Source organism: Cryptomeria japonica, chromosome 5, assembly GCF_030272615.1.
Source record: "Cryptomeria japonica chromosome 5, Sugi_1.0, whole genome shotgun sequence".
Lineage (NCBI taxonomy): Eukaryota > Viridiplantae > Streptophyta > Pinopsida > Cupressales > Cupressaceae > Cryptomeria > Cryptomeria japonica.
In genome coordinates, this window is record NC_081409.1 from 159,896,472 (window position 1) to 159,922,713 (window position 26,242).

General features: G+C 42.8%; 1 protein-coding gene across 1 annotated transcript in view; it reads left to right on the plus strand.

The window, feature by feature from the left end:
• LOC131072706 (DNA mismatch repair protein MSH1, mitochondrial) overlaps positions 1 to 26,242 on the plus strand; it is a 307,935-nt gene that overhangs the window by 225,524 nt on the left and 56,169 nt on the right. Inside the window, exon 15 of the mRNA XM_058008946.2 lies at positions 8,709 to 8,882. Within this exon, the coding sequence (XP_057864929.2) occupies positions 8,709 to 8,882 (174 nt within the window). The remainder of the gene's footprint in view (positions 1 to 8,708; positions 8,883 to 26,242) is intronic.

Here is a 26,242-nt window from a genome sequence, read left to right on the forward strand (position 1 = left end):
GTCAGTTAGATCTGTAGTTTGGGGACTCTGTGGAGAGCCAGTGTAGTGGGATGGGCCAATTTTTAGTCGAGGTTGAGGTATGTGCTCGGCGGTGGGTGACTTCAGTGCAAGAGCAGACTCTCGGCCCGCTAGCGTTAGAGGGTCTCCTTGCATTTGCCACAGTGGGCTGCGCCGAGGTGTTTGGGTGATGTTTTGAGGACAGGGGTTGGCCTGAGGTTGAGCTCCCTGTGATGTTGGAGGAATGGCAGCGCTCGGGGGTGGCTGGAGAGAGTGGGATGCAGTCCCTACTTAAGAGAGTCGAGCAGTCTATTCGAGATGGTTATATCAGCTCAAGCAGACTCAACACAGTGGGGAGACGACGCGGGTGGCCTCCCTGGCAGCTCGAGCGGAGCTGGTCACCCGTGTTCCACCTCTTGAGTTGGAGCTTGCCCAGCAGCGAGCTAGGGCCAGTAGCCTGGAGGAGGAGTTGGCTCGGGCGAAGGCGGAGTTGGCAGCTGCCACGGGTGAGCGAGCATTGTTGGAGACCTGACTCACTTCTGCATTGGACGAGCTTGACGGGAAACAAAAGGAGCTTATGGATGCTCTCCATATGGTGAAGCGGTTGAGGGAGCAGCAATTGGTCCCCGAGAGCGATGTTCGCCACCGTACACAACATGTGTACCAGCTGCGGGAACAGATGGCAGCCACACCAGCGGGCCCTTCTTCATTAGGGACGCCCTCTGGTCCCCCTCCATCTTGAGTTTCTTTTGCTGTAAATGTTACATCATTCCCATTTTGGTTGTATGTCATCCGAAGACGACCCTTCTTTTTGGGGTGGATGATGTTGTTGGGTAATTACGTATGTGATAATTTGTGTGTTAAGGGTTGGCGGTTAACTGATGGTTGCCGACAGTTGGCACTAGGTAACCGTTCCGACACCTATATATTCGTCCTTGTTTCCAGTTTGTGGTACAATAGTACAGGCTTGATGTTATCTGACGTACTGACACATGTTATCAATGAGAATGCAGTATTGAGTTCATCTATTTGTCTGCATCTGTGTACATTGTCATATTCTGGTTATCTGCAATGCACTAAACACACACTCACACCTGTAGGGGAAAACATTGAGAAGCTTTGTGAAGCTAATGGCCTAGTATTATACTTTAACCTTGGAGACTTGTAATCTCATGACCCACTATTAGCTTTCATGCATAAAGCTTTTAGGCCTAATTCGATTAAATGTATAACCTTAGGGATTACCTAAATAAAAAACCAGATAAGGAACTGAGGGTTCAAATAAACTGGTCCACAATTATTATGTGAATAACTGTGCACTTGATCCAGAAGAATTTTGCAAATTAGGTAATGGTTTTTCGTTTTAATATGGAGCTGTTTATCAACTACATTTTTGTAGGCGGGATTTATATTTTCAAGTAACGAGCTTAATTAGAACAAAATGTGTTTTCAAGTAAAGTGTTTTACAACTTTGCCCTTTATAGACAATAATCCGTTCTTAGATGGCAAGGCATTGTACCATGATTAGTAGAGAAAATAGTTTGAGCACCATGTATATTTATTTTTAATCACTTTTGGATAAGAGTATGGTCACAATAAGGAATAACACATATGTTTGATAATGTGTTTACGACTACGTTACCTCGAGTTTCTAGGACAGGGACGACAGGGGACGAGTTTCTGGGATGACATTTTTTTTGCCTAATTTGGGGATGGGGATGGCAAAGGGGACGGCTATATAAAATATAGTAAAAATTTAAAATATATAGGAAAATTCTAAGTGTTCATATGAAAACATGGATAAAGCATGCATATATACATTATATTCATATGAAAACATGGATATAGCATGTGTATGACACTATGAAAAGTAAAACGTTTTAGAATCTAAACTTTGAACATACAACATTGTTAATGACTCAATACTCAATAGTCAATATGCATTCATAAGTCAGAATTTCAATTCATTCACATTGTCAATATGCATATCATAATAGATATTAAAGAAGTAAGTTAAATAACATACAAAATGCCCAAAGGCTACACTGCTGCCATATAGTTTCATTGTCAATTACGATATGAAAATCAAAATAGTACTAAGTAAATATAGAAAAACAAAGTATAATGTGGTGCAAAGTATAATATTTAATATTTAATAATATTGCAATAACAATTTTAATTAATAATTTAACATTAGCTTATATTAATAATTTGTTATTATTATATTAACATTAACTTTATTAATAATTTATTAATTTAAAATCGTTGCCTTTTAAATTTTTTATAACTGGAATGATTTAGGGGGCCCATGTTAGGAAATTCAAAATAAAAATTGAAAATATGACATTTTTTATATTTTTAATTTTTTTTACTAATCCCAGCTATGGGGTACGTCTGGCCGTCCTTGGGATGGATCGGGGACGTCCCAGCCATCCCCAGCTGTCCCTGGGACGTACTAATGTCCCCCACAACTGGGGCAAACGTCCCCTTGTTTCAGGGACGTCCCTTGCAAATTCCAACAATTTAGGGACGGGGGGGAAACATCCCCTGGTCGTCCCCAAGTCCTTGAAAAGTCCTTGGGGTTGGGACGGGGGTTTTTAGGTCGAGGACGCGTCCCTGGGTTTCACAAGTTTACAAAATTAATTTAACACTGTTGTTGGGGATAATCATTATGTCATGTTGTCATATTATGTTATATTGTCGTCGATAATTATGAGTTTCGGCAGTTAGTTAGTCGTCCTGAAGGGCAGTTGGACGCGACGGTTGGTCGCACCCCTTCGGGTATTATATATTGCATACCTTTCCTTCGTAATGGCATCGTGATAGTCGTATCTGGGTTTGATGTTATAAGCACTTGATGTACATGGACTGTTGAATTAATACAGAAACTGATTCTTTAATATCTTTCAATTATGTTATGTGCATTTACTTTCTGCATTTAATCGTTTGCCATATGTGGCAAACATTTGGCGCCGTTGCCTAGACATACTCGGGAAAGGACGAAGCGGATGGCGCATAGACACGATGGGCCTACCCGTTGGTGAGATTAACCTAGAGGCGGACGACGTGCAAACAGAGCTCTACGATGGAGAAGACACTACAACGAGGGAGTTCTCAATCCTGCTTTAGGTGGCAATCGAGACCTACGCCCGAAGGGAGGCCATGAAGGATGACGTCCCAACAAGTGCAGTGTGAACCGCACTGGAGGTTAGCCCCGCAGCGAATCAGTTGATGAACCACCTCCCCCGGTTGCTTGCATAGGCATCACTCACAGAACGAACTCGCCTGGAGGAGATTGCCCGTGAGGAGCGACGCCAACAAGTCCTCCAATAGTACGAAGAAAACAGCCGTCGCAGGGAAGCAGAGTGTGATGGCACGAGGCCAAGGGGAAATTGAACACTGAACCTCAAGGAGGAATAAAGAACATTCAATACTTAAATAATGGTGTCGTACTATTGACACAAATTGTATCCGATGGGATGAATTAATAAAGAAGTGTTCTATTTTCTTGTGGTGTTGCTATTTATGGGGATGTACGGGAATTAATGCCCAACCTATTAAACAAAGATAGAAATAAGAAAGCACAAACAGAGGAGTGGGAGGCCGCACAAAGGGCCTTGATTTTGGAACAACAAGTAGAACGTAGACGGAGGCTGAGGCAACTTGCCGAAGGACGACCTGCCAAAGGGTTGCTCGAAGGGAACCAAGGAGGTGTCACGGAGGGTGTAGAAGCCGAGGAAAATTTCTACGCATCGCCAGAACACCATAGGGTGAGAAGCCACGAAGAGTTTTTGGAGGAAACAAGGTTACGAAGGAATCTGGTCGAAGAAACTTGGGATGAGTTCAGGAACTTATCCCTTACGCCACGAAGTGAGGACCACTAAAGGGAGCCAGCAATGGGCGCAGGTGAGAATGGAGGTGAGGGCGATCGTATGACCGCAGGTGTGGAGGAGCTGCAGACACATGGCAGGCAAAACACCGTACCCCCAGTCACTCAAGCAGGAAACACCATCGGCGCAGGAGGGAGTGGCGTGGGTGCATGACAGACACAGCCATCTCCGGGGACATAACCCCCATCAATGGCCAATAGGCAGAAGCTGCCAAAATTCACGGGCGACGGGAAGTAGGATCCTGTCAAGCACTGTAGAACCTGCGAAACCATATGAGCGGCCAATGGTGTCACGGACCAAGACGAATGGACGATGCAATTCCCAGCAACATTACGGGGAGTCGCCATCGACTGGTACTCGGATATTGAGAAAACTACAGTGGCCACATGGGACACACTGCAGAAAGCCTTCGAGAAGGAGTTCCGCCTACTCCGGGATGATAATGAAATAGTGGCAGAGATATACAACACTAAACAAGGACAAAAGGAATCAGTTCGTGCCTGCGGAAGGCACCAGAAGGAGCTAATTGGGAAAATGGAGAGTCAACCTGCAGATGGGTTGAAAAAGAGATGGTTCGTGGAGGGACTGGAACACTCCATTCGGAAGAAGATGAAAGTTGTTCCACCAACCTCGTACGAAGATGCATATAATAGAGCGATGGATCTTGAGAGCGAGACCAAGACATCCAAGAAGAAAAAGAAGAAGGATAGCTCGTCCGAGGGAAGCAATAGCGATGGCGAGTCTGGAAAAAAGGTGCAAGCGCTATAGAAAGACATGGAGCGAATGAGGAGAGAATTTAAAGCAATGAGAAGCACGGGTCGGACCGAAGGGGATGTATGGTGCACAAAGTGCAAATAGGAAGGACATACAAAGGGTACTTGTCCGAAGAAGGCCTTTTGCGAGATTTGCCAAGTGATGGGACACTCCATCAAGGAGTGCTCATACAACATGAAAACACGAAACCAACAAGTATTGCTTATGCAAGAACAACCAACTACATCGGGCGGTACCGATAGCTCCTAGGCGAACAACAATGCAACATTGGGAGGTTATCGAGATAACCGGTGGGGAGGACGAAACAACAATAACAATACAAGGAGCCGGATCCAATACGACTCCAAAGGCCGACCGATGATACAATGCAGAGCGTGCAGCCAGTGGGGGCACTTTGCCTGAGATTGCCTGAAGGGAGAGGCCACACAATATTTGTGCAAATGGTGCGGACCAAGAGACCACGAAGATGCCACCTGCCCGAAGTTCGGCGTCAACTTGCTCAATATTGAGGAAACCAAAGAAGAGGCAGTGCTAGCCGTAACCCATGCCCAAGCCAAACAAGCAATGTGCCCAGACCCGGAGACGGAGAAGTGAAGGGTACGGGAAGCATGAGAAGAAATTGAGAAAGAGATACAAGAGGGGGCGAAGGCGAAGGGTACAACGGGTACTTCCAGCCGACTAGAGGTGGAGGAGGCTATACTAAATCACATTTTAAACTGGAGGTGCCTCTGAAGGTACACGACCTCCTCCAGACGATGCCTCAATTACGAACGGCGTTGCTGAATAATCTCTCCCAACCATGCACCAATACCAACCACTACACAAATGTTCCTGGGGGGTCTGCAATAGACCCTAGGCTGTTGGCAGTTAACACTAGAAGGAACCCATGCATTGTGGAGATGGGTATCCTTGGCACCATTCTAACCGATACCATCGTTGATGGTGGATCAGGAGTGAATGTTCTTCCAGAAGAAACCTGGCGGAAGCTGGGGAGGCCGACGCTGTGGCCATCTACATTCAATCTGCTGGGAGTAGATCAGAATGGAATCAAACCCATCGGGACACTGATGGGCCAACAAGTTACCATCGGGACGCAACCCTTCATACTGGACTTCGTGGTAATCCCACTAAAGAAAAAAGGGTATGATGCAATCTTAGGGAGAGGGTGGCTGGTGGCAGCCAAGGCCACCCACAACTGGAAGAAGAACACTCTGTCTATGGAGAATGGAGGAAGGAAGTTTATCATAGACCTTGGGACGCAGTTGGTTAGTGAGGAACTGGCATCATCTTCGGAGTCGGAGGGTGAAGGAGAAGGCGACATGAGGGACAAAGGATGGGGCTGCAGGGAGCCCAACGACGAAGCGATTCTCAAATTAGGAGAGTGCTCCGAGGATGAGACGGGGTCATTGAACGGGCTCTTCCACTAGCAGAAGGAGGATTAGGAAATGTTCCAGAGCTACAAGCTCGAAGTAGAGGAACCAGAGCAAGTAACAGAGGAGGTGTACCTGTCGGAATACAGAGAATATTGGAAGGGAGACGCCCCAAACCTCGGTGACGTAGATAATCCCAAGATCATTCGTGTTGGCAACGATTGGAACCTTGTGTGGAAGGCCGCAACCTTCAATTTCTTTATTATTCTTTTTCTTCTTCTTATGTACGGGAAGGAGACCGTGGTTCCTGTAGAATTTGTGGTTCCAGGTCTTCAGATGGGCATTGAAAATAGACTTGCCATCAACGGGTCTAAATTGAAACCCTACCACGAGAAGCTCGCAGGGGACTCGAGAGGTTGGAAGGACACCCGAGAGTCCGAAGGAGGACCCGAGAGGATGGAAGGGGACCCGAGAGGCTGAGCAGACGACTCGAGAGGCACAGGAGCAAAACGCGAGACGCTCGGGCGAGGCAAACCGAGAAGGATGAAGGGCGATCCCAGAGGCACGGGACCCGAGCCGAAGACTCTCTGGACAATTAGATTAGGAAAAGAAATTGAAAAAAAAGGAAAGAATAAAAAACAAAAAAAAAATGAATAAATATATATTTTTTGCAAGTGGTGGTGGGACCACCGTATGGTGGAACCACCATGGGAGATCATTGTGCGGTGGGACACCGTACGGTGCACCCCCGTGTGGAGGGACACTGTTCGGTGCACCACTGTGCGGTGGGACACCGTACGATGCACCACCGTCGACGGAGGTCACTGGCCTTTGAGGGCGGAACTCAGCGGGTATTCATCCACCGTACGACCTTCCCGGCCACCGTACGGGAGACCAATCACCGTACGACACCAAGCTTCGGGTGACCCCAGTCGCCATACGGCTCAGCCACCGTACGGGTTCACTCCATCGTCCGGCACATAACCTCTGTACGAGCTCGAGACATTATAGTCCGTAGGCCTGAAGGAGCATGGCGGCGGCGGTTTAAAAGACGGTGAAAGGGAAAATACCACCACACGGTAGGGATAAACGGTGGTGATGGCACGTGAAGGAAAAAAAAAAAAAAAACGACAATCAGATTTAAAATCATTTGATGGAGTCTGGAGCCAGGACACTGAAAAAATTAGAGTGGAGAAGAAGGTTTTTGGCATCTTAAAATATCACAAAATTGATGTGCGCCATGGACTTCCGTGTGGTTCTAAAGGTGTTAAATTGGTGTTGGCGACAGGGGTGCTACCCCAGACCCCCAGTTTATTTTTGAGCTACAATACACTTTTGAGTTGGGCGAAGGCATCCGAGAAGTCACGGTAACTGTTGGGGTTGTCTCGTACTGTGAGAAAGAAGCCTGAAGCTAAGCATTGGCGGGGAAGCCATAAGCCATAGAAGGAGATGGATTTGGAGGTTGCAAACAAACAGGGTTTGAAGGAAGGCATTGCAAGAATGCAAAGTCGTAAAGCACTAGGGAGTTATTCAGTTCAATTATCAACCTTTGGGGAGTGTGATGGAGGATTTGAGGCGTCTCCTAGCCTTTGTGCCAAAGGGTTGTGGCCACTTCCAGGCATGAATGGTACGCTTTGAGGAACTCGGAGAATGTCTCGACTGGACGTGAGGTTGCCTTGGTGGATGCACAGAGGGCTCGAGAGGAGCTGACCACCAGGTTGGAGGCAGTAGCGTGAGACTTAGCTCAGCGTACCCAGGAGTTGGATGCCGAGAGGGCAGCGGGGGTGGCTATCGAGGACAAATTGGCTAGGAAGACAATATCATTTGAGTAGCAGTTGGTGGAGGCTGAGACTGAAAAGCGTGTTTTGCAGACAAGTTTGGTTTAGGCACGGGAGGATTGTGATGTCAAAGAAAAAAAAGAGAACTCCTTGTGGAAGCAATAATGGTGACATCCGCACTTGAGCATCGAATGGTAGCAGAAAAGGGTTTTCAAGCGAGGACGCAGTAGGTGTATGATTTCCATGCTCGACTGGCGTTAGCAGTTCCTGCAGTTCTCTACCTTGGTTCTGTTTAATGTCATCTCTATTTTGTATTAAGTCGTCTGGAGACGACTTCTTTTCTTTGGGGGGATGATGTTGCTAGGAATAATCATTATGTCATGTTGTCGTATTATGTTATGTTGTCGTCGGTAATTATGAGTTTCGGCAGTTAGTTAGTCGTGCCGAAGGGCAGTTGGACGCGATGGTTGGTCGCACCCCTTCGGGTATTATATATTGCATACCTTTCCTTCATAGTGGCATCATGATAGTCGTATCTGGGTTTGATGTTATAATCACTTGATGTACATGGATTGTTGAATTAATACAGGAACTGATTCTTTAATATCTTTCAATTATGTTATGTGCATTTACTTTCTGCATTTAATCGTTTACCGTATGTGCAAACAAACACAACTAAGCATGACTATTTGGATGCAATATGCTTCTCTAGATTTTTTTTGCATTTGTTGTTTCGATAATGTGTTAGTAAATGGATTATTTATTTTTTAGTTAATTCTTTTCATATTGGTGCTTGGAATGCTAGAATATTCTAGTCATCTTTGATATCTTGAATAATACAACATGACGTTTGTTTCATCTACTAGTGGCAAGAATTAATGTTGGTGATGTTCTTGCAGATTGTGAAGTTGATTGGAGCTAAGGAGGCAAACCACATCGAGTTTTGTAGAATCCGAAATATGGCAATGGAGATATTGTACATGCATGAAAAACCTGAGCTTAGGGTCATTACCAACAAACTGATAGATCCAACATGGATGGAAACAGGGCTGAAGATTGATATTGAAACATTGGTAATATCTTTGAATGTGTGTTTTTAATTTCTTAGCTATAGTTATGGTGTATGCATGCTTCATTTCATTTCCATTTCTGTGGCACACTTTTTGGGTAGTTCATGCCCTATCTATTACAACTTACCAACTGAGAGGAAAAAAGGAAGATGGAGAAAATCATTGTATCCTTGTAAGGATTTTATGATTATTGGAGAACAAAGGTTTACTAGGGAAGCATATAAAATACTAAGTCAAACAATTTGCATTTAAACTGCTTTATGCATCGATTATTCCATTTAGTTTCTTGATATTTTTAATAAGCATGCTATTTATGAATATTATAGGGTCTTTGAATTTGTAGTGTTCTATTCCCCAGGTGTAATATTTTGTGATGACTTGTAACCTTGTTGCACTCGAGAGCTATATTTGTAAACTCTATACCAATATAAAATGAAATATAATAGGTCTGCTTTCTCTATAGAATCTGGGTTCAGTTTTAGTTATATTGTCACAAGAAGGGTATGACATCCATGTAGGGATCAAAAGATAACTTTGGGATAGCTCGTGCCATCTTGAATTAAATAGCAAAAATTTTCACAATAAATAAATGATTTAACAAGTTTACTACCTTTCAAGTAATGCTGGCATAGGTTTGCTTTTGATGATAAACTAGGAAGCTAAATTTTTGGTAATGTCTCCTTTTGTTAGAACTTATAAAAGTGGGACAATTAACTTGCAAAGATCAATTGCAAGAGAATTCTTTCCTCAAAATCTCAAATAAACTAAGGATAATAATCAATGATATCAGCTCTAATGGTTTATGCCATAACAATGATAGCATATATGAGACAATATCACTGCTATCTCTGATTTAATCAATTAAGTATATGCAAGGTAATTTGGTCTATAAATATCAACACCTGGGTGCAATTCAACAATGATAAGATTATCTCTGCTGTCTCTGATATGAATGATTGACAAATATGCAAGGACGATCTTAATATCAATATGTGTTTCTGCTCAATTATATTAGCCTTTCCTGATATGACTATGGAAAGTATGCTTAAGTATGCTTATGTTGATCGGTAGCTATCTCTGTTATGACAGTGTGAAGTATGCTACAAAATATGTCTTCCTATCGCTTATAGTGATGGATGATCTGCTGCTTCAGATATGTCTATACGAAATATGCAAATATGTATAATGTTTTGTTGCTGTTTCTGATATGACAATATGGCTATACAAATATAAGTAAGGGTATCGCTTATAGCAAATGGATGCTGTTTCTGATATGACAATATGGTTATGCAAATATAAGTAAGGGTATCACTTATAGCAATTGGATGCTGTTTCTGATCTGACTTTATATGCTTGCAACAATGGTAGATGATGCTGTTTCTGATTTTTCTATATATGCTTGCAACAATGGTGGTGCTTTCTCTGATATTGGAATTCTTCTATATGCAACCGGTTCTTGACACTTAGTCAAATACTCAGATTGAGCGATCGAAATGGGATATACATAAAAGAGATAAGAGATTCGATGATGATGTGAGAATGGATTTGATATCCATTATATAGCTTGGTCTAAGCATCGAATGGGTGTGTCTCTTTATTGCAATCTTAGTATGAGTCTCTTCAGCACATCCTTTGACTTATGATTAATTAGCCTCTTGGTAAACCTAACCATGCAAGTGAACATTTATTACTTCTATAGTTCTTAATCGCTGACTTAATCATCTTCTAAGGTCACAATACTTGGTATTTTCTAAGTCTTTATTGATTGTGTCTTCAGCATTCTTCTTTTGCACCTCTTGGAGACTTAACTGCTAGACACTTGATCGGCCCTTCTTACTCACTTTGGGATATATTTGATTACATTAACTGAGTCATCTCTTCCTATACTTGTATTCGGTCAAAGTCTTTTGTAGCAAAGGAGATCCCCTTGAGGAATAACGGGGTAACACAAATCATTATTCACACTTTCATCTGTAATATTGTTCGGTATTAGATATTTCATTTTTATCTCCCACAGCTGTATAAGTGTGCATATTAAGTGTTGCTCATTTCTAATTCGTTTTGTCCAATTACGGTTTGTATGTACAGATCACACCATACTAGACTAATCATTATTCCATTAGTCTCTTTACTCTATCCTAATCATCCTTACTGATCCTTCTTATGCATCGTTCATATGACTTGATCTTGTCATCCTGTATCCTGACTCATTCTCATAATACATTCTGTTGTGTCTCTTAATGCCAAGTAGGAAAATCATCTCATTGATTAGACTTCATGATTTTCCTTGATACACTTTTTTGTTATTAACTCAAACTATCTACTTGAATTCTCACTTGCTATGCACAACTAGCTACTAACTGTCTTCTAACCACAGTTCACAGACTTGGACTCGGAGAGTTCTCGGCAAACCCAAAATTTTAAATCGGTAAAATCTCGATCAAAACTCGGGAAAAACTCAGCAACTTAGAAAGCACTAAAAATTAAAATCTCTTAAAGAAACATATTTGTTTTGTAAAATTCAATTACAAAATGTATTAATTTAAAAATTGGCATCTCGAAAGAGAATGCATGCCTCATGGTTTTATAGCTGTGGGGTCAATGCGTTCTTCCCTCGTGTGGTATGCTGTGGTGCCTTTCTCTTCTGCCTGGCGTGCATTGTGTTACCGGCTATGCGAACACCCGAAGGAAGAACTCGCGTATCCTTATTCCTATGGCTGCTATCCTGTAACTGTTTTTTCCAATTTCTTTTACCTGCTGACTCCATTAACTTCTTCTTGATACTTACTTCTTGGTTTTTTTTTTTTTTTGCCGATGCGAGAAAAAAAAAAAAAAAAAAAAACCCCTTCGGTACTGGCTTAACTACCTCCTGGCAGCTGGGACCGTGCGGTAGCAAGGCTTAAACTCCTTCACGACTCAAGCTTCGAACCAATAGCACCGAGAACCGACAACTAGAGTTTAGTCGTCACAGCGAGCCCTTAGTTGAAGGTTACCCGGCTAATGAAAGCATGCTCGCCCTTATATCTTAGTGGCTTCTAGTTGGATGGATGGAAGGTAGTCCAGTAACGAGGTTCCTCTCCGGCGAACGCCCTTCAAATAGTAGGGGTGTCACCCCTCACTGCCTGCCGGTTTGTTCATAGTCTCAACGGGAGCCTGCTTTGACCGCACGGTGCAATGCCTGGTCCGCACGATGCAACGAAGACTCGTTTTATTTTTATTTATTTATTTTTTATTTTTTTTCGGCCTTCGGTGGTGTTCCTTCCCTGCGTCGTGTGGTGTTTTATCTTTTCGCGGCTTCGGTGGCTTTTTCTATCCCCGGCGGTATCTCTTTGTTTCCCTTCGGCGGTTAAACTTGCGGCGTTTTGTGCTTGCGCGGCGTGGCGTGGGCTTCTTCTCTCCTCCGCGGTGTTTCCTTCGTTCATGGTTTATAGCTTGGGCGGCGCTTTTATTCACGCGGGCCTTCGGTGAGTTCCACCGCACGGTGGTTCCACCTGCGTGTCCACCGTACGGTGGTCATTTCCTCTTTTTTTTTTTTTTTTTTTATTTTATTTTCCAAATTTTCGTATATATATATATATATATTTTTTTTTTTTTCAAATTTTCTAATTTTTAGCTGCGGCCGTCTGACTGGGGGTTCCCGGTTCCCTCCGTTCGTGATAGACCTTCAGTTTGGACCCGTTGACTGCGTCTGGTATCTCCTTCCCGTCCAGCGTCCATAACTTTATCGCCCCGTTCGTGTTGACCTCATGTATCCGGAAGGGCCCTAACCATCGAACTTTGAATTTCCCCGGTTTAATTTCGTTTCGTCCATTATATTTCAAAACTAACTGCCCCGGGGTGAACCTCGCCCGCCGTATGTGTTGGTCGTGCCAATGTTTCCTTCGTTGCTGGGCCACGTCTGTCACCCATTATGCCATCAGCCTTCGTTCATCGAGTTTGTTTAGGGCATACAGGCGCTCCCTCAGGCTCTCCATATCGCCAAGTTTATTCTCAATAGCAATTTGGAGACTTGGCACCATAAACTCTATCGGTACTACCGCTTCCTGTCCGTACATTAATTGAAATGGTGTCTGGCCCGTCGTTACTTTGTAGGTGGTGCGGTATGCCCATAACACCGACGGTAGTCGCTCCTCCCAATGTTCCTTTTCTACCCCGCACGACTTATAGATGACTGAAACCAGAATCTTGTTGGTCGCCTCCGCCTGACCATTGGCCCTCGGATAATACGGACTGGACAAGGAGTGAAAAATTTTGAACTCCGTCGTGAGGAGTCTCACCACATGGTTGACAAAATGGCCTCCTCTGTCACTGGTTATCTGGAGCGGAATTCCATATCTCGTGATAATTTGTTCATAAATAAATCTGGCTGAACTCACAGTGGTGTTATTAGGTAGGGCCCGTGCTTCGACCCATTTTGTCAAGTATTCCGTAGCTACCACGATGTATGTACATCGCCGCGGTCTGCTGACTTTTAAAGGCCCCACAAAATCAAGCCCCCAACGTTCGAATAACTCTTGTGCCGCTGAAGGGTTCAATGGCATGAAGTCTCGTTTTAGTGGTTTTTCGGCCCTCTGGCATGTATCACAGCTTCCGACCCATTCTCTGGTGTCGCTGTGTAGCGTCGGCCACCATAGTCCGGCTAACAGTACTTTCCTGGCCGTCGTGTCCGGCCCCATATGACCTCCTGCGGGTCCTTCGTGTGCTTCCTTCAAAATCCCCGGTATCTCTTCCTCCATCACGCATCGGCGGAGTACTTGATCTGTCCCCATTTTGTAAAGGAGTCCATTGATCAGTTGGAACGTTCGGCTCCTTAGGACCAATTTGCGTCGTTCCCCTGGTGGCATGTCCCGAGGGAACTGGGACGTCGATAGGTATTCGCCAATATGAGTGTACCAGGATGGTAAAACCGCAATCCGGAATAAGTGCGCATCCGGGAAATCATCATTCACCCCCTCCGCTCGTTCTCCCGACTTGATTCGTGACAGTTGGTCAGCGATCACATGGCTCTTCCCTGGCCGTACTATAATGTTGAATGTGAATTCTTGCAGTAATAACAGCCACCGACTCACCCGTCCTTGAATAATAGGTTTATTCACCAAGTACATCAAAGCTTGGTGATCTACATAGAAGGTGAAGGGTGTCGCCAACAAATAATGCCGGAACTTCTGTACTGCATAAACCATGCCGAGCGCTTCCCGTTCAATTGTACTGTAATTCTTCTCAGCTTTCGAGAGTAGTCTACTGGCGAAGTAGACCGGGTGATCCAACCCATGATCCCCAACTTGTGCTAATGTTGCACCTATTGCATAGTTGGAGGCGTCGACGTGCACATGAAATTCTCTGTCCCAGTTTGGGTAGGCCAATATTGGTGCCGCCAACAGTCGTGATTTCAATTCTTCGAAGGATTTCGACTGCGCCGTTCCCCATACGTACGGTTCCCCTTTTCTTGTGAGGTTATCCAGGGGGTAAGATATCTGGGAGAAATTTTTTATAAACCTTCGGTAATATCCGATGTGTCCCAAAAAAGATTTTACCCCTGAGACATTGTGTGGGGGTTCCATCTCCACAATCACCCGAACTTTGTCCGGGTCTGTTTTAAGTCCCGCTTTACACACTATGTGCCCGAGTAGTCTACCCTGAGGTACCATGAATCTGCATTTCTTAGGGTTCAGTGCGAGTCGTGCCCTCCGGCACCTGTCCATACATTCTCCCAGTGCCTTCAGATGCGTCTCCTCCCCGCTGTAGATGGACCAATCATCTAGGAACGCCTTGAAGTTACCCACGGACATCTTATCAAAAATGTGGAGAATTATTCGTTGGAACGTTGCCGGAGCATTGCAGAGACCGAAGGGCATCCGGTTGTAAGCATATACTCCGTCCTCCACCACAAATGTCGTCTTCAGCGTATCTTCCTCCGCTATTGATATCTGATTATAGCCGGAAAATCCATCCATAAATGAATAGATTTCATGGCCGACCACCTCTTCAAGAATGGAGTCCGTGAACGGTATGGGAAATGGATCCTTGATGGTAACTGCATTGAGTCGCCGGAAGTCCACACAAATCCGGATCTCGTTACCATCCTTTTTGAGAGATATTACGATGGGGGATACCCATTTGCTATTCTGTACCCTAAAGATAATCTTGGCCTCCAGCATTCGTTCAATCTCTTTTTGTACTTTTGCAGCATAGTTTTTATTCATCCTGTACGGTCGCTGCCGTACTGGTACTGCGCCTGGTACCAACAGAATACGATGAACACATAACTCCGGTGGGACTCCCTTCAAATCCTTATAAGTCCATGCGAATACATCTTTGTACTCGGTGAAAATCTTGAATGCGGCCGTTTTCAGTACTGGGTTCCAATCATCTCCTACCAAGATGATTTTCTTATCCGTTTCCGTACCTAGATTCAAAGGTTTCAGCGTCGGTTCTTCATACTTCATAGCCTCCTTGTTTCTAAATTGATGTGCGGGTACGGTGTCCATTGTGGCTTCTCCTTCCTTATACTCCCCGTATTCTGGAGGATATTGGTCTGGCTCCTCTCCTTCTCCTTCGACGCTTAATATGTTACAGGAGGGTGAAAACATCTCATAGTCCTCCTGCTGCCAATGGAACAATCCATTTAGTGAATCTGTGTCATCCTCCGAACAACAACCTCCGATTTTTAATATGCCTTTGGCATCTGGATCCATCCCCTCTCTCCCTTCGTCTCGTGGGTCATTTTCCCTCTCGGATTCAGATCCCGAGGAAGAGGCAAGTTCCTCGCTCACCAACTGCGTCCGGAGATCAATAGTGAATTTCTTGCCTCCGCTCTCCATCAAGAGTGTATTTCGTTTCCAGTTGTGGTTTGCTTTCGCTGCCACCAACCATCCTCTTCCAAGTATGGCGTCGTACCCTTTCTGCTTCAATGGAATGACCACGAAGTCGAGTACAAAAGGTTGTGCACCCACGGTGACTTGCTGTGCCATCAACATGCCGAGGGGTTTAATCCCGTGCTGGTCTGCACCTAGCAGGTTAAACGTAGGTGGCCACAGAGTGGGCTTTCCTAGCTTTTTCCATGTGTCCTCCGGAAGGACATTTACTCCGGAACCGCCGTCTACTATAGTATCTGTCAGGATGGTGCCCAGGATGCCCATCTCCACCACGGCTGGGTGTCGGCCATTGTTGACGGTAAGTACAACTGGGTTTGTTGCCGAGTTTCCTAGTATGGGAGCGTCCATGTCTCCCGGTTTGGGTTTATCAACCTTTGCGCCCAACAACATTGTCCCCAATTGCGGTATGGTGTGTAGGAGGTCTTCCAGTTTCACAGGTACCTCCATTTGGAGCATCTGCCGTACAATGTTCCTCTCTGCGTCTATGCAGTAGGGTCCAGATGACTCGTGTGTCTCTCCCCGTTGGGCTTTCATGGCCCTTTCTATTTCCTCCCTTGCCTCCGTCATTCTCTGCTTCTCCGTGCAGGGATGGGGGTATCGGGCTTCCTTTGCCTGCCCTCGAGTAAGAGCAAGGATGGCTTCTCTACCCCGTGTGTTGCCTTCGATAGCAATCAGATTGGCCCCTATGCCAGACTTCGGACAATCGGCATCTTCATGGTCACCGGGGCCACACCACCGACATAGCTTTTGAGCGGTGTCATTGTTATTACACTCTCGTGCGTAATGCCCCCATTGATTGCAAGCCCTACATTGAATCATCGGGCGTCCTTTCGCATCGTATTGGACCCTGTTTCTGGTGGAATTATTATTATTCCCCCGTCCGCCTCGTCGATTTCCCCGGTAGCCTCCGGAAGATGCATTATTGTTTGAATCCGATGTGGAGGGCTGCTCATGTGCAAAGAGCACTTGCTGGTTACGTGCCTTCAGATTGTATGGGCATTCTTTCGTAGAATGTCCCATGATCTGGCAGATGTCACAAAATACCTTCTTGGGACAGGCACCTTTTGTGTGGCCGCTCTCCTTACAATCCGTGCACCACAATTCATCATCCTTGCCTGTGGTCCCCTTCATTGTCTTAAACTCTTTTAACATTCGTTCCATATCCTTCTGAAGGGCCGTGACTTTCTTCTTCGGCTTCTCATCACTGCTACTCTCTTCTTCCGACGTATCATCTTCAGAGGATGACGAAGATCTATTCTTCTTCTTTTTGGCCGTCTTATTTTCACTTTCCAAGTCCATGGCCCGGTTGTATGCATCATCGTAGGATGTCGGAGGCACAATTTTCATCTTTCGTCGTAGCTTAGGGTTCAAACCCTCGACAAACCACCGCTTCTTTAAGCCATCAGCCGGTTGGCTTTCCATCTTTCCGACTAATTCCTTCAGTCGGCGGCCATACGCCCGTACGGTCTCCTTCTTTCCTTGCTTTGTTCCATAGATTTCGGAGACTATCTCATTATCATCTCGGAGAAGCCGAAATTCCTTCTCGAATGCTTTCTTCAATTCATCCCACGTAGTTACCCCGGTTTTATCCAAGTCTGAATACCAGTCAATAGCCACTCCTCTCAGTGTGGCGGGGAACTGCTTCATCCATTCATCCTGGTCAGTCACCCCGTTGGCTGTCCAGATGGTTTCGCATGTACGGCAATGCCGTGCGGGATCATCTTTGCTATCCCCGTTGAATTTGGGCAACTTCTGTTTGGTCGCCATTGATGGAAATCGTCTACTTGGAGGTGGTTGTGGCTGTGTCTGCCCTCCGGCGCTGATCCCTCCGATGCCGCTGATGTCTCCTATGGTGGTGACTGAAGGTGCGGTGTTCTGCCTTGTACCTACCGTGCGGTTACTTCTTCCGATGCCGTTGATGTCTCCTGTGGTGGTGACCGAAGGTACGGTGTTCTGCCTTGTACCTACCGTGCGGTTAGCTTCCCCTTTGTCGTCACCCGTGCTCGGCTCCCTTCGGTGATCCTCCCTTTGTGGCGTGAGAGATAAGTTTTTGAACCGATCTCGAGTCTCTTCAACTAGTTCTCTCCGTAACCTAGTTTCCTCCAGAAACTCTTCGAGGCTTCTCGCTCTACCGTAGTCTGGCGACGCGTAGAAATTCCCCTCGGCTTCTGCACCTTCCGTGACACCTCCTCGATTCCCTTCGGGCAACCCTTCGGCAGGTCGTCCTTCGGCAAGTTGCCTCAGCCTCCGTCTACGTTCTACACGTTGTTCTAGAATCAAAGCCTTCTGTGCAGCCTCCCACTCGTCGGTTTCTAATTTCTTATTTCTGTCTTTATTCAGTAAATTGGGCATTAATTGTGGTACAATTTCATGTTTCACAACACATAAATCACAACACAACACGTCTTTATTAATTCATTCTTTTGTATACAATCAACATAATTCTTCTGCTTCTAACAGTGTTCTTTATTTCTCTCCCTTCACAATTTAAGGATTATTTGTCCTTCGTCGGTCTTCCCTACGTCCGTCATCCTGGCGCTCATGAAATTCTCGTAAGATTTGCTGTCGTTGGTTCTCACGGTAGGTGTCTTCTCTGCGGTTTTGAAGAGCCAAAAATGCTTGAGCCAGAAGGTTAGGCAAATTGCTCATTAACCGACTCACCGCCGGGCTTACACCAAGCCCGCTCCACACAGCATCCTCTGGAACAGCCTCAATGGTGGCTTCCCTCCGTACGTGTGTTTCGATGGCCGCTTGAAGGATGCAAGAGAAATCTTTTGTGAGTGCTCGTTCTCCTTCGAACAGTTCTTGGTGATCCTCGTCAGGTTTACTGCTCGTCCCCTCGGGCAATGGTTGTCCCATTATCCCTGTGCCATGTAGTATATTCCCGTCCCTCCCGAAATAATTTCGGTAACGGCGCCAAATGTTTACCTTACTGGGTAAACAGGAAGAATACAGAAACTGAACAACAATGCACAATGCAATTACAAAGGAAGTACCAGAATAAGCTTGCCATTAATGTCAAAAGATGTTCATATTATAATCTGTCGTCCACATTACATGGCCTCCAACACCCGGAGGTGGTACAATATATGACAGCCGAAGGGGTGTGACACAACCGTCGCGACTCCAACTACCTACCCGTCGGCTAACTAACTATCAATCATTAACATTACTAAACTATACATTTTTTCCCGATAACAAGCTCTAGGTTTGAATCTTTTGAGTCTGATTTCCTGCAACTCAGTCTCCATAGCCCTGGCCTTGATTGAAGTCATTAGAGAATATTGACCAATCTTCAATGGCTTGTTGGAAGAAATACCCATGCCAACCTTGTGCTTAACTGACTGGTGTGTATGCACAGCCATGATCTGCCTTCCCAATTCCATGAGAATAATCTTATCAGTTGGGTACCGTGGGAGCATGTAAGGCTGCCCGCCATAGCAGCCAACTCTCATGTAGGTAAAAGTTGGAAATTGGAGAAACAAACAACCATATTCTTTCACCTTTTCCCATGCTTCATCTGAGACTCTTTTGCTTTTCAAGTTCTTGTCAAATTGACACAAATAATGACCAAAGAAAGCGTCTTGAACCCTTTTGAAATGAGACCTACTTGATCTTAGAGGCAACTGATCATAGTATTCCCAAACCGGTACAAGCATGCGGTCACCCTTGGTGGAAAGACTTGGGAAATGTCTAAGTGACGCAGCAATATACACGAGATATGAATTCATGTAGAAGGTGAAGGTAGTAGGGACGACTGCAAGTTGCTCACACAAAGCATCACTGATGATTTCACCCCAACAGATGTGCTGAGACTGCCTTACTAACATAATAAATTGGTACATCCAAGGTTCAAAAACATTGGAATGCTCCAATCCCATCATGCGGCTAAGAAGAGTAATAGTATCACCGATCTCATTCTTGAAATCAGACCGATATAACTTTGCCCATCTGGTAAGCGCAGTGCGAGGTTCATGAATCCATTTGTTGATATGACGCTTATAGTCTTTCTCCCTTTTGGCAAAGTATTTAGCTGCACTTTGCTTGGAGATCTCTATATAAATGGTTTCGGAAGGTATTTTGAAAACCCTCTATATAGCTTTTGCATCTAGGCGAATGATCACTTCCTCGTCATCATTTCTAATGACTCGTGTCTCTTTGTCAAAATGATGAGCACATGCTAGAATAAATTCTGGTTGTAGGGCAGCAACTGGAAAGGATGCGGCATGATGGATATGGCTGTCCAGCAACCGTTGCATATCACCCTCCTTCGGATCTTCAATCCTTTGTATGAATTCGGACATGTCAACATGCCCTATCTCAGTATCCTTGATATGATCAAGGGAGGAGGAGATCTGTGACTGCGGAACTTCATTTTGGTATTTATCATACCTGTATTTCATCTTTTTTGGAGTGGGAGATGATGATACATCTGTCATCTGGAAACAACTGGGAATGCTGCAATGTAGATCCAAGAGTATCAAGGCAATATCAAAGTCAGTATCTGTAGACATTTTCACTCCTCCAAATGAGAAAGTTCAACTTTCGTATTTTGGTTTTGGGAGAGGAGATATAAGAGGTGGAAAAATAAGCTTTTGACTTATTTCGGGTTTTGAAACATGTTTCGCAAGTACACAAGAAGGAAGTACAAACGTGCAATCGGGTTTTAAATTCTGAATGCAATTATACTTGCAAAACACGAAGCATGAATAAATGGAAGGAGAATGAATTTTCAGTTTGGAAGTTGGGAAGAACACATTTGCAATTGGTTTTCTAAATCCAAATGCAAACTTATTTACAAACTGAAAATCGAAGGAATGGACGGAAAAAGGTATTTAGGCATGCGGGAAATGACGAAGATGATAAGTACAGATGAGGGAATTGGAAGCGGATAGGTAAAAATGAATTTCGGGAAGATCACTTGGAACTTTGTCATGCCAAAATGGGAAGGACTTTCAACTTGCAATCCGGATTTCAAAACCCGAAATTGGGAAGAACTTGATTTTTTCGTCATTGAAACTTGATTTTTGGACTAGAGAAGGTTAAGTCTTTGTCCAAAAAGGGAAGAACGCATCTTGAGGTAGAACTTTTCACACTTGCAAATTGGGAAGAACACATTTTTCTTGTTTTGAAACTTGATCTTTTGGATCAAAGAAGGTTAAGTCTTTGTCCAAAAAAAAAAAAGGGAAGAACACATATTTTCCTCTTACTTGCAATCGGGTTTCTAAAACCCGAATGCAAGTAAAGAAGGAGAATTTTCAAAGGGGAAGAACAACTTTTACTTTACAAATTTCTTTGTAAAATGGGGAATTTCCTCTCATAAACCCAATATGAACATGAACAAAACCAAAACTTAAACAAGAAAATGTAAGGAAAGAAACAAGAAAGAAATACAAAAATAAAAATTACCTTGAAAAGATGAGGAGAGATCCAAGCTTGTAGAGTCAACCAAACATGGAAAATGAAACCCTTTAAATAGAATTTAAACAAAGGAAGAAACTTAGCCACGCATGGTGACCAAAGAAAAACCGATTTGCTATAAAAATGCCATGAAAAATGCCAAGGAAGTAGTTCGAAAATGATTTGATTCATCATTAAATACAAGAGAAAGCAAAAATGATTTAGAATTGAAAGCATACCTTGAATGAGAAAGGTGCGAAACTTGCAAAAAACGTGACTGGTTTTTAGGGCGTTTTTGCAAATCGATTCCCCAAAATGCGCACAAAACGGTTTGAATGAAGTTTGAAATCCAACGCATTTATGATTAAATCAAAAACGCCTTAGGAAAGAGTAGATTCGAACCTCCAAACCATGGCAAATGGCACAAATACATGATTCAGAAAAAAAAAAATTTGAAGAAGACAAATGGCGATAATCAGTTTGATAGATGCGTAAAACAAGGGTTTGAATCCTTCAAAGTTGCAGCAAATCCGCATTTGGAAGGAATCCCTATCCTTCCTCCAAAAAATTCGAACCCAAATCAGTTTGCAAAGGCATGGGAGAAATTTCGGGTTTTAGAAATGAAACAAGAAGTTTTCAAAATGTTCATATTTTTGCCTCTAAGGCAAATTTTGGGTTTTAGAAAAGGAAATACAAGTTAAATTACTTGTAATAGGGAAATAGAATTCCCTTTACAAGTGATTTTACTTAAAACATGTAAAGGGATTTAAAAATTCCATTTACAAGTTCTATTTAAAAATAAAAAATAACTTTAAGTCATAAAAACATGTAAAGGGGTTTTAAAAACCCATTTACAAGTTTTATAAAACATTTAAGTCATTCTACTAGTAAAGGGGGTTTTAAAACCCTTTTTACCAGTTTCCAAAAACTTGTAATTGGAGAAAAATTCCCCTACAAGACCAAAAGCTTCAAGGAGGTTTTAAAAAACAAATTACCAGTTACTGGTAATTATCGAAAAATTCCCCTACATTGAAGCAAAAACATAGCAAATGGACTCGAAACGCGACGAAATTCAAAACGTAGCTTGGGGATGGATCAACAATCGATCCAGTCCAAGGATGGGGCGAATTTCTACCTCGGGAAGCGTGCCATAGAGTAATTTTTTTCATTTTTTAATAAAATTTCCATGTGATAGTCCAATTTTTGAAATCAAAAATTGAGGACAACACGCTTAGTGTTATATGGCCCTTTTGCAAACCTTAAAAAAAAGTTCCGCATTTTCTACGTTGTTGCCAAATTTCAGGATTATATGGCCCTTTTTCAAAGTTTCAAAAAGCTTCGCGATTTAGCTTATGTTGCCGAAGTTCGGCGATTTTATGACCTTTCCAAACTTTTGATATTTCGCGATTTTACGTGGTTGGTGCGAACTTCGGCGATTTACCTTCTGTTGCAAGCTTCGCGATTTTGTGACGTTTTGAAAGTTTTTAAATTTTATCATTTTACGCTTTATCGCCGAAGTTCGGCGTTTCAGGAGCCTTTGCAAACTTTTTTAAAAAGTTTGCGTTTTAGTCATTAGTGCGAATTTCGGTGATCTTGTAGCTTTTTCAAACTTTTTACCTTTTAGCATATGCACTGATGTCGCCGAAATTCAGGATTATTGCCCTCTTTGCAAAGTTCAACTTTCTTTTCACATTTAACCTCCTTTTGGCAAAAATTGGGATTATTGCCCTCTTTGCAAAGTTTCAATATTTTTTACATTTAACCCCCTTTTGGCGAAAATCGGGATTATTGCCCTCTTTTGCAGTCTTTTAACTCTTTTTTCACATTTAGGCGATTTTGCAAGCTTTTAAGCGAAAATTGACCTCCTGAGGGATTTTGCTAGCTCCTATTTAACTTGCGTTTTCGGGCCACCAAGCCTTTTGCGAGTTTTTCAAAGTTTTAACTTTGCCCTTAGATTTGGCGAACATCGGCCAAAAAGTGATGTTTGAAAGGTTTTCAACTTGAGCGATAAACTCACCTTGCAGAGTCCCAGGCCTACGCTCATGACAACATTGTCCCTTGGACTGATTACGGGCACTCAAAAAAAGATGCGAGACACCCTGTGCAGAACTCAACAGGGCAAAGGCTAAAAACCCAAAAGAGGGGGACTCTGTTTGCGACAGGGAGCGTGTGCAACGCACAACAATATGTCATGCCTAAAAAAGGCTTTAGGACAGCAAGTTACAGCCTTTATTGAACTTCTACCCTTGGATGAAGAAGGCAAGTTGGTTTTGGTTCTCGATAAGGTTATAGACATAAGGGAGAAGAAGTTGAGAAGTAGAATCATTAAAGTGTACCTCATTAAGTGGAAGAATATACCCGTGGAAGACGTTATGGGAGAGAATGAACAAATCCTAAAACATTCATATCTACGATTGCTCTTGGGCAAGCAATTTCAAGGAGGGGAGTTTGTAATAACCCCATCCAAAAACTAATGCAAAACTAGTAATCGAGTTTCGGGTGGTCCAAGGCATGGTAGGCTTGGGACATTTGATCAGGTGGCAATATAGGTAGAAGGTAGAAAGCAAGGTTAGTTCACACCCATGTTCGTTTCCACCTTATCACCATCCTTGAGGGGACAATGCAGATCACATATTAAATTTTAAAAAATGCACTTTATGTGTTTGTTCATAATTACAAATAATGCCTTTCGGTTAATCACAAATCAGCTCGATCTTAAAATAATGCGCACTTAAAAACTTCCTCATTAGATCACGTTTCTTTAGTTATGAAAACAATAATATTGTTAGACCAAAACCAAGATGATTATTTCATAACCATGTAAAGAAATATGATTGCAGCTAAATAGAGCAAGCAATGACTTTTGAACAATATTATTTTCCTTATTTTTCAATAAATTTATCAAAACTTGAAACAACAAATAAACTATGTTCCATCAAGTTTTCATGATGAGGAGGGACAACACAGGGGATGACAATAAAAAATGGGGTAAATTATAAGAATATTGGAAAATTTTATATTTTATATGAACATTGATAAGGGATTCATTATATACATTAGACTTGAACTGAGAGTTTGCGTGGGAGCTAAACGTATTAACAACATTTAATAGCTTTCATTAAATAAGTCTCTTTCAACCAATGCTTGCCACTGTGCTTTTGACATTAAAGAAAACTCTTTTCCTGAAACCTAAGTCGTTGGTCTTGTTATAGGGATGTGTATGGGTTTGAGGTTTGGGTATGCCAATATGACATTTTTTTGCTCCTTGAGTACAAGTATGCCAATATGACAATGACAAAGAGACTGTCATATATTTTTAATATTGTATTTAAATATGGACAATGACAAAGAGACTGTGCGAACTCAAAGGGGCAGTGTATTTTCTATATTTAAAATATAGAAAATTTCAAATATTCGTATAAGGCATGCAAAAGGACAAAGAGGCTGTGCAAACACAAAGGGGCAATGTATTTTCTATATTTAAAATATACAAAATTGAAAATATTCAAACTTTTACTTTTGTCAAAATGTAAAAGCCTTGTCTTGTAACATCCCTAGGTCCTCGCATCCTTAGGATTTTTCCAAGTGGGGACAACTCCATTTTTGCTTGGGACATGTCCTCAGGTAATATAATTATAAATTCTTTTTGCCAACCTCAATTGATTGATACTACATAGACCAATCAGCATCCCTGTACACCTTAAATACCATTTTGTAGCTGTACAACACTATGCAGAAGGGTATGGCTCTCTCATTGGTGGTATGGCAGCTATGAAGAGGTGCAATTCCCTTTGTAGAAGGCTGTGCTAGACTTTAGTTGGCCAATTTTTGCTGCGTTGAAGATTGGTTATTCCATTAAGCCTCCCATACATGCCACATAATTCCTTTTTGGCTCTAGTAAGTGGGATGGGCCTCCTTAGAATGTGGCAGATAGTGTAGGAAATGTCTATGAAGGGTATGCAAGGCCTTAAAGTCTCCCACAATATAATTTGACCTTCCTTGGGCAGATTTATGTGATGTATGGCTTCCTTAGGGAGATAGAAATCTTAAGAGTACTAAGGAATATTTGAGAGACATTTCCTAGCATGCTCTTCAGTCTTCAATAGAGTTTGGTTCATATGGAGGCAATCCAACACTAAGAGGGAAACAAATGGTGAGCAGATAATTTTAGATAAAATTTGGCTGGATTGTTTAGAATATCTCCTTTGTTTTATTGAGCACATTGTGAGTATGATTTGTTATACTGACATGGATAAGCCTTGTTTGGGAGAGATATAATAGTATCAACAATGGTTGAAAATATGAAAACTGTTATAAATGAGAAAGAGCAAAATTTGGAAGAAGTTTTCTTCAACTAGGTGCACAAATATATTGTTGAGAGATAGACGACAATGACCACTCAACTACATCTTCTTGCATTGCATTGTGTCCATATATTACATGGCAATGTTTTATGGACACTTATTTTATCCTAATATTTTAGAATGTAGTTGCAATTGAGTTTATTGATTTTGTACACTTAAATGATCAAAGTATTGAAGCTCTTTGTGACAAGTTTAAGAAGGATATTCACAACTAGTGGTATTTTGTGGCCAAGCATTTCTACACTTATAACCCTCTTACAAACAAAGTTTAATTGCAAGTCTTTTTTTATCAAGAAGAAAAAGCCAAACATTTTAATGATTCCAGTTGTATTTAAAATTTAAAATTTTGTTTCTCCAACTCTCTAACTTTGCCCCATGACGCAGAGGACCTTGGGATGATAACACAATCACATATCAAAATGGTTCAATGGTTCATGGGTATCAAGGTCTTTCATGGACAAACCACTAGACAACATAAGGAAACCTCAACTAGGCTACTAAGTCAAATGCAAGAACCAACACTCCACCCACATAACTTACTATTCTCTGGGCTTTAGGGTCACTAGAAGACATCAACCTAACCCTCTTAACACTTGGCATTGACTGGAGATCACCAATAAGGGTATTTCCTTCACACAAGGCTACTAGGCCTATTAGGACAGTCCAGGCGGTTTTTGGCCCTTAACTTTTCAACCCCTGACCATAGGCACAAACAAAAACCATT